Source organism: Myxocyprinus asiaticus, chromosome 46 (genome assembly GCF_019703515.2).
Source record: "Myxocyprinus asiaticus isolate MX2 ecotype Aquarium Trade chromosome 46, UBuf_Myxa_2, whole genome shotgun sequence".
Classification (NCBI taxonomy): domain Eukaryota; kingdom Metazoa; phylum Chordata; class Actinopteri; order Cypriniformes; family Catostomidae; genus Myxocyprinus; species Myxocyprinus asiaticus.
Genome location: NC_059389.1, coordinates 27,715,144 through 27,725,229, shown reverse-complemented (window position 1 = coordinate 27,725,229; position 10,086 = coordinate 27,715,144). Strand labels below are relative to the sequence as shown.

General features: G+C 36.1%; 1 protein-coding gene across 2 annotated transcripts in view; it reads right to left on the bottom strand.

Annotated features, from left to right (window-relative positions):
* Window positions 1-1,390: 1,390 nt before the first annotated feature.
* The window catches only part of LOC127436284 (NACHT, LRR and PYD domains-containing protein 12-like), a 41,883-nt gene continuing 33,187 nt past the window's right edge, over window positions 1,391-10,086 (bottom strand). The window contains exon 7 of one of the 2 annotated variants that reach the window (XM_051690351.1): window positions 1,391-2,367. In XM_051690351.1, coding sequence (XP_051546311.1) covers window positions 1,820-2,367 — 548 coding nt within the window. In that variant the 3' untranslated portion in view covers window positions 1,391-1,819. The remainder of the gene's footprint in view (window positions 2,368-10,086) is intronic. The other variant, XM_051690354.1, reaches the window with a different exon arrangement.

The following is a 10,086-nucleotide window of genomic DNA, read 5'->3' as shown; positions in this document are numbered from 1 at the left end:
GGCGTAGGATGCTGACCCTATCTGACGCAAATGCTTCTCAATGCTGCCTAATGTCCCAGTTATTCATCTGTTTTTATTATAGACTTTACTGTATGACAAACCCCATATGAACTGTACCTTTGGCGCTGGATCATCCACAACCAATGGGTTTCAAATCGCTAAAACTTTGCGAAAAGGTTTCTGTTTATATAACTTAATAAAATGATACTGCTGTTCGCGTTCTCCAAAAAAAAAAAAAAATAATTATTTCAATAAAAGTTATATCTTTTAAGTGACGGCTTTATTTCACACATTTCAAGCCTTAAAAGGGGATAGCAGGGGTAAAACACTTTTCGGAAAAGTTTTAGCCTAAAGCTTTGACATTGTAAGCCTTGGTAAAAATTTACCGGGGTAAAATTGCTTGTTTATTAGCATCACCTTTTGTAAAGGCGTGAATATGCTAATGGTGAACATTTGTTTAGCTTTCTATGGGAAACCGCAATTTGCCGGTGATTCGCCTCTCATAATCGCATTGTGTTTGGTGTGAAAAGGCCTTAAGAGCCAGCTAAAATCTTACCAAGTGCACCTTTAAGCCTTTTCCATCTTTGGAGCTTAACAGACCTGCTTTCCATTAAAAATTGGGCTCATCAATTTGTAGACAGTATATGACTAATGTTTTAAAAAGTTGGCTATATATATATATATATATATATAATAATAATAATAATAATAATAATAATTTGGCCTTTAAGGGCCACTGTCAGTACAAGTCTTAGTAGGCTACTCTTTTAAGTAACCATGCATGATAATGGATTTTTATGAGAAAATGCTGAATATTTTATGAGAAAACATGAAATAGTGTATTTCTTCTTGGATTACAGTGTCGTGTTTTGGCAGTAAATAGTGTTTATTACAAGACAAATGTAATAAAATCACATTAAATGTTTTAACTACAACTGTACTGTATTGTAGTTTTGTTCTTAAAGTGCTGCTGTTATTCTTACCGTCATTTAGCAGAGTCTCTTTCAAAACTAGCATTGGGTAACACTTTACAATGAGGTTCCATTTGTTAACATTATTTAATAACATTGGTTAACATGAACTAACAATGAACAATACTTTTACACCAGTTATTAATATTGATTCATGTTAATTTCAACATATAGTAATGCATATTACTATATGTAGTACATTTTTTAAATCAATAGTTAATGCACAATGATCTAACATAAACTAACAATGAACAATTGAATTTTTATCATCTTACATAACCAAAGATTAATAAATGGTGTAAAAATATATATTGCTCATTTTTAGTTTACAATACTTAATGCATTAACTAATGTTAATGAATGGAACATGTAAAGTGTTACAGAGCACTTACATTTGCAGTGCAATGTAATGTCAAGAACTACTGGTGTTTTTGGAATCACAATTGTGAAAAATAATTCACACACACTCTAGTTCTCTCGGTTTGTGAAACATTCTCAGCAGTGTGGGTGTGATACACTAAAATATGGGAAAAACGGCGGCCCGTATGGATTTCATATGGAACACAATTATGTTCCCTCAAATACGGGACGATTCCGTATAATACAGGACGTTTGGCAACCCTAGTCACATGGTATGAAGCTAGTTTTTCTTGTCCAACAAAGCAAAGGTCTTAAGTACAAATTATTTTGAAACAAGTAATGTACCTTTATTTATTAATATGTATTATCTAAAAATACTCCTAAATTGGAAAGTGGGAAATCAATAATGCAATAGCTAATAGAAAATGCCAAAGACAGGTTACAAAAAAGAAATAAAACAAGAACAAATGAGAATATGTATTTTTCACTCAGTTATGTGTGTTATTCACAAGCAGCTGACACAGAGACACTGAAGAACCAGGATAAAGCCTCAATCCAGCATAGAGGGGCTCCTTGAATCTGGTGTTGAATGTGTGTAAGTGTGTGAGTGTGTGAGTGTCAGAGACGCTGTAGAAAGACAGAGTGCCGGCTGGACAGTCCAGATAAACTCCTACTCTGTTAGAAGAGGGTGAATTTATTTCTGTGCCTTTATTATTGTGCCAGGCAGTGTAAATGTTACGATTAGTCCAGTACAGACTCCAGGACTTTTCATTGAGTCCAAACTGACACTCACTGCCTCCTTTCCTGTTGATTACTTTATATGTGACTGATAAATGACCAAAGCCACTCAATTCAGCTTCCCAGTAACAGCGTTCAGACAGACACTCTTTACACATAACCTGCTCCTGCTGTTCAAACCTCTCTGGGTGATCAGGATATAACTGCTGCTCTCTCACATATGTCACTTTTCTGTTCTCTTCAGATAGAGAGAGATGAGTGTGTGCTGTGTTTGGATCCAGTGAGAGATCACACGCATCTACACACAACACGAAAGAGAGGTTTTTTAAATATATAAAACAATGAAATATATATATATATATATATATATATATATATATATATATATATATATATATATATAATAAAATGTTAGAAATGATAACGTTTTGTCATATATACTGTATTTATACATTATTACTAGGGGTGTAACTATTCTCTGTAAAAAAAAAAAAAAAAAAAAAAAAACATACAATTTGCCACCCACAGGTCGATAAGCATTTGTAGCGCAGTTAATCTCAAGTCTAACAATGCAACTGGAGCATAAGGTTTGGCAAAGAAAACAAACCATATAATAGACGCACAGTTACCACCTCTGCTAATGCACCTGGCTCTGTAGATGGATATGCTCCACCTGTGTCTCATGTGGGTCAAATTTCTACAGAGTAGCTGTCCAATTTAATGTTAGTATGTTAAATCAGCTGATGACATCAAAGTTCTGCACAAGTTGGTGTGTAGTTGAAACTGGCAAGTGAAGAAATCAAGCCACGGACAGAGAGGGCCCCTGTGCCATTTAATTGTCTTGTCTGGGAACATTCTGGATTTGCAGTCAATTACAACAGTGATGGTAAATAATAATAATAATAATGTTGACAAAACAGTCACTGTTTGCAGACATCGCTTGATGCCAGTGACGTATAATGGTAATACATCGATTTATGATTAACCATTTATGCCTACATCACCCTAGTAACACATGGCACAACATCACTTCTCGTATACATTTTAATATCAAAATTATTCCTTCTATGGTGATGTACAGCTTCCGAATGTAGAATATTATACAGTATGTGTCTCTACCACTTTTTGCCTTTGCCAATTTTGTCCCGACCTCTTTTTGAAATAGGTTTTGTTAGGTACGTGTCTAATACAGAAGAAACATCTCCAGTTCTTGAGCAGTAGTTTCCATTTCTTTCTGGTGTATCACAATGAGTGGCGATCCAGCACTGGAGTTTGTTATTTTTAATGTCATAATGAATGCTTGTTGTGGCTGTTATCAGTGGCGTTGAGTGACAGTGGGCGGTGATGTTCTCTTGTTTTATGTTGATGTTTTATGTTGATGTTGAGACACAACATGGGAGCATTAGTGTCCTGATCCTGACACCAGAACCAAAACCGAACTAGACAGAAGTGTCAGGACCCAGACACCATGCTCCGAACATGAAAACACAAAATTGACAGAAGAGAGCATGGCAAGGAGATTAAACCCGAAGCCAAGCACTCACACAGAGACGAAAACAAAGACAGACAGAGCACATGGCCAGGAATTAATCACTGGATCCTGACAGTTAGTTGGTACAAACTAAATTTACACTTGCTCCTAACCACGTGTAAATCATCTGTAAATCATCTGAACATTGTGCTCTTTCAGACAAACTGCCATAACTACATTTTGATAATTGAAATTAAATAATGAAAAGAATGACTAATTTGAATGAGTGAAATTAACCTTAATTAATAACACAAATTAGTAAAACAAGGTGGTTTGTTGTTTTCTGTTTAAACTGTAATCTTGACAAACTGTTTTTTTCCCATTCAAGTAGAACTGTACTTTTATTAATTTGGCCTACATAGAAAATAGTTGCCCAGTGATATTTCTAAGATGCCTGCCGAATGAATTGACTTTGCTTAAAGGGACTTTGGTTACTCACAGCATCATGTGAGGTGAGTCAGTCTCTGTCCATTAGTGAAACTGCAACTTTCATATGTAAAATGTAAAGACACATTGGACCTTATTCATGAAATTTTCGTAAATTTGGAGGAATTTACACATAAAATAGACCTATCCTGAAAACTTTCCTCCAGATTCACAAATGCTGCATACACCCCAAATGTGTTAGTTAAATGTGTGTATGTTAGTGAATTCCAAACATTCTTAAATAGGGCACGCCTGCACGTTTATTAACAATTGTAATAATCCACCCCTATCTGGCATTGTAAGCAACATTGGTGAAACTTTTCGGGTAATGGTAATCATGATGGTAACAGTTATATTCTTCCCTTGCAACTGGAAGAATTTTAAAATAGAAATGCTTAAAAAATAAAACGACCAAAACATTTAAGCTAATACAGATTTGCAAGCTACGACAGTACGCAGGCTTTTTTCTATTTCTTCTGTTGTATTGTGTAAGCACCTGTCCGCGACATGTTTATTTATGGGTTTAACAGCATTAACATTGACCATACGTTATCAACTCAACACGATTTAACGATGCCTATACTATATTAGTAAAACCTTAATTAAATAAAAAAAAAACTGTCAACGTAAAGACACATTGAGCCTCAAATAAAAAAAAACTGTCAACGGTAAGACACATAGGACCTCATTCATGATTTTGTTTGTAAATATATGAGTAAATTGGGAGGAATTTACACGTAAAATCGACCTATCCCGAGAGGGTATTAATTTTTTCAAGAAAGTCAAACACAAGCTGTCTTCCTACAACCTTTTCACCTCACGCCAAGCACTTCTGCTGGAAAAACAATATCAAATTTATGAAGCAGAGTTGAGGAAAAAAAACTATACTTTGAAGAAATTAATGCAAGCATCACAGAAACACTTTCAGTTGGCCTTTTATCAAAGACCAGAGGTGTCTCGGGCTCCCAAGAATGACCCTTAGTGTCACTACATCGACACAAAATCGAGTGAGTGACAGATAGGGAACGTAGCCTGTAATTTAGCTTTCATTGAGATTACTGGGTTGCTGTGAGAGATTAATGCAATGTTATCAATAGGGCTGGGCGATAAAACGATCTCGATCTTTATCGGAAAAAAAGAGAGATGTCCTCGATATCGATGATAAACTTTTGAGTATTTTCTATACTTAGTCTATGTTCTACATCTAGACCAGGGGTGTTCATACATCAATCGCAATAGCAAGATAACAACTGGTTGGTTGATCTAGATAAAATATAAAAGATTGACTTTTAATTTCCTGATGCCTGTAGCTGCACACTGTTTGATTGACAGATGGCTAATGTTTGTGTGCTTTACATATGCCTAAACGGTCAAATACACTTTATAATTCCGCCAATGCCCATCTTGTTGAGGCATTAATGTAAACGCAGTCGTTTATGTCTAAAGTGAACGTAAACAGTGGGACAAAAAAAAAAGCGTATTTGTACCAAAATGTCAGACTTGAAGTGTAACCAAAAAGACAACTGTCTAGTAAGTCATTAAAAGGCTAATAATCAAACAACAATAACAAGAAAACAAGAAAACCACTCACTACTTTTGGCTGAATAACTTTAGTAGCTTTAAAAGTATTAATGTAATAGAATAAAACAGTGGCATTGTTAATAATAATATATTTTTTAAATATTGTTCGTTTTTTAATAATAATGACCCCTGATTTTGAGAGTGTGTTAATTGGTATAATAAATTACCAGGAAAGTAGAGATGATAAAATAATTTATAATTATGCTTAGCCTTTATAAAGATAAAAAGTATCAACCCTTGTAGAGCAATACTGGCAGAATATTCCACCAGTCACAAATACACTTCAGAAAATTGTGCATCATGCATTAGAATGAGAACACAACTATTTCTGGACTTAAAAGATACAAGAACTAAATCAATGTTGAACATTGTATCTCAAAAGGAGGACAATGTGGCCCCCCATGTGCTACTTAAAGGAAAAATTCACCCAAAAATTAAAATATCTTATCATTTACTCACCCTCATGCCATCCCAGATGTGTATGACTTTTTTTTTTTTTTTCAGAAGAACACAAATTAAGATTTTTAGAAGAATATTTCAGCTCTGTAGGTCCATACAATGCAAGTGAATGGGTGTCAAAATTGTGATGCTCCAAAAAGCACATAAAGGCAGCATAAAAGTAATCCATAAGACTCCAGTGGTTTAATCCATGACTTCAGAAGTGATATGATAGGTGTGGGTGAGAAACAGATCAATATTTAAATCTCTCTGCCCAGTAGGTGGTGATATGCATGAAGAATGTGTATCACCAAAAACAAAAGAACAATGTGAAATTTAAAGTGGAGATTGACTGAGCAGGGAGGAGAATTAATAGTAAAAAAGGAATTAAATATTGATCTGTTTCTCACCCAACCTATCATCTGAAGACATGGATTTAACCACTGGAGTCACATGGATTAGGCTACTTTAATACTGACTTATGTGATCTGTGGAGCTTCAAAATGTTGGCACCGATTCACATTCATTGTATGGACCAAAAGAGCTGAGATATTCTTCTAAAAATCTTAATTTGTGTTCTGCAAAAGAAAGTCATACACATCCAGGATGGCATGAGTGTGAGTAAATGATGAGTGAATTTTCATTTTTGGGTGAATTATTCCTTTAAAGCCCGACCTGACCCCTGTACCAAACAACTTTTCCCACACCTGCTCTACCTTCTCTATTGTGCAGGACATGACGTACCAAGTGATCCTGCTTTTTTAGCATTTTTTGCGTTCCTTGCATTGTTTTGAACATGTTTTATGCAGAACAATAACTCGCTCTGTCGTCATTAAGGGAAATTTAGACCCTACACATAAACTGATTTTAATGTAATTGTTTCATACATTACGATTTAAAATGATGATCAGTGTATTGAAAATAACTTTTTCATCTTTTAATTTCTGTAATCATGTTGTCCTTTTATTTTTTGGAATCAGATTCATGTAGTGTTTATCATAGATAAGTGATGTATTTTAAAAGTTGGCACCTATAAAATACCTATATATTTTCTTTTGGGGGGGGGGGGGATTTCCCCCTTTTTTGTCACCCAATTTGGAATGCCCAATTCCCAGTGCGCTTTTAAGTCCTTGTGGTCACGTAGTGATTCGCCTCAATCCGGGTGGCGGAGGACGAATCCCAGCTGCCTCCACGTCTGAGACCATCAACCCGTGCATCTTAACATGTGGCTTGTTGAGCGTGTTGCCACAGATACATAGCGCGTGTGGAGGCTTCACGCCATCCACCGCGGCATCCATGCTCAACTCACCACACGCCCCACTGAGAGCGAGAACCACATTATAGCGACCACGAGGAGGTTACCCCATGTGACTCTACCCTCCCTAGTAACTGGGCCAATTGGTTGCTTAGGAGACCTGGCTGACGTCACTCAGCACGCCCTGGGTTTCGAACTAGCAAACAAGCGAACTCCAGGGGTGGTAGCCAGCGTCTTTTACCACTGAGCTACCCAGGCCCCCTAAATACCTATATTTTTTATTCTTTCTGGCAAACAACCATAAAAGGGAATGTAAATTATGGTATGTGTGCTACATTTTGAAATTGCAGCATACAGTGTTCATTATAATGGGGCATCGTTTTTGCAACTCAGTACACAATACTCACTACTCATGAGTCCTTTTAAATGAGCTACTCTTTTACTCTTACTCGAGAAGTTTTTTAGGACAGGTATTTTTACTCTACTCACACTACATTTTTTTGGGAAGTAACAGTACTTCTACTTGAGTATGATTTTTCAGTACTCTTTCCACCCCTGATATTAATATTATTATTTTCATTTGGCATGGGGGCATCCATGGTGTATTGCACCATGGGCCTCTACATTCTTAATCCGTCCTTGGATGAGCTGAATAATCCGCTTAGCGTTGGGTGATTCTTTGCCTCGATGTCATGCATTAAAATCAGTTAACACACACCAAGCCATGGATTATCCCATACTTATACCACAGGGCTGTTAAATGCTTCATTCTTATTGGCTGACAAACCTTCTAAAGTGTGCAATTATTATATATACACTGGCGGCCAAAAGTTTGGAATAATGTACAGATTTTGTTCTTATGGAAAGAAATTGGTACTTTTATTCACCAAAGTGGCATTCAACTGGTAACAGTTGAAAAATTACTATTGCAATTTGAAAAAAGTGTTCAAAACTTCTTAAACTACTTCAAAGAGTTCTCATCAAAAAATCCTCCATGTGCAGCAATGATAGTTTTGCAGATCCTTGGCATTGTAGCTGTCAGTTTGTCCAGATACTCAGGTGACATTTCACCCCACGCCTTCCTGTAGCACTTGCCATAGATGTGGCATTATTGGGCACTTCTCACGCACCTTACAGTCTAGCTGATCCCACAAAAGCTCAATGGGGTTAAGATCCATAACACTCTTTTCCAATTATCTGTTGTCCAATGTCTGTTTTTTGCCCACTCTAACCTTTTCTTTTTGTTTTTCTGTTTCAAAAGTGGCTTTTTCTTTGCAATTTTTCCCATAAGGCCTGCACCCCTGAGTCTTCTCTTTACTGTTGTACACGAAACTGCTGTTGAGTTGGTAGAGTTCAATTATGATGTCAGCTGAGGACATGTGAGGTGTCTATTTCTCAAACTAGAGACTCTGATGTACTTATCCTCTTGTTTAGTTGTACATCTGGCCTTCCACATCTCTTTCTGTCCCTGTTAGAGCCAGTTGTCTTTTGTCTTTGAAGACTGTAGTGTACACTTTTGTATGAAATCTTTAGTGTTTTTGGCAATTTCAAGCATTGCATAGTCTTCATTCCTCAAGACAATGATTGACTGATGAGTTTCTAGAGAAAGCTGTTTCTTTTTTGCCATTTTTGACCTAATATTGACCTTAAGACATGCCAGTCTATTGCATACTGTGGCAGCTCAAAAACAAAGACAATGTTAAGCTTCATTTAATGAACCAAATAGCTTTCAACTGTGTTTGATATAATGACAAGTGATTTTCTAGTACCAAATTAGCAATTTAGCATGATTACTCTAGGATAAGGTGTTGGAGTGATGGCTGCTGGAAATGGGGCCTGTCTAGATTTGATCAAAAATGACTTTTTTTCAAATAGTGATGGTGCTGTTTTTTACATCAGTAATGTCCTGACTATAATTTGTGATCAGCTGAATGCCACTTTGGTGAATTAAAGTACCAACTTCCTTCTGAAACAGCAAAATCTGTACATTATTCCAAACTACCGCCAGTGTGTGTGTGTGTGTGTGTGTGTGTGTGTGTGTGTATATATATATATATATATATATATATATAATTTTTAATAAATGCACAGTTATAAGGTAGTTTGAGGTCTTGACTGCATAATGGTTCCATATCACTTTGTCAAATTATTTCAGTTATTTCAAAGATCTGGACAGGCTACTATATCAAAATACCCCCCCCCCCCCCCCACCCCAAAACAAAAAAACAAACAAACAAACAAACAAACAAAAAAACAAAGACACTTTGGAAAGCCCCCCTGCAGTCTCTCTCTCACTCTCTCTTACACACACACTCACGCACGTAGACACTTGCAAGAAACACGCAGTACCTTGTTACTCCAAAAGTGTTTAAAAGCAGCGCAAGACTCCGTTACTAGTTTTAAAGTGACCCTTTCGAACTAGTAACAAAAGCTTGGGCTGTATTTAACATGACGCTGAATCCGGTCACATACAGACTATATCTTTATTTAATAAAATAGCAGCCTTTTGCAGTACCATGAGCACATTGGGTCACATAGCGACCTGCTTTTCAGGACGTGAGAAACTACCGTCAAAAACACAGAAAGGGCTTCAAAATAAAAGCTCAATTTAAATGGAAAAATTACGACATAAATATATCACTGCTGTAATGTTCACTGTAATACAACTACTACTAATAATAATAAAAATAATAAATCAATAATAATTGTATTATATTCAAGCAATATCTCACATCTGTAATGCTCTATTATGCAGCACTTTATTTGACAAAAATAACTGCAATGTT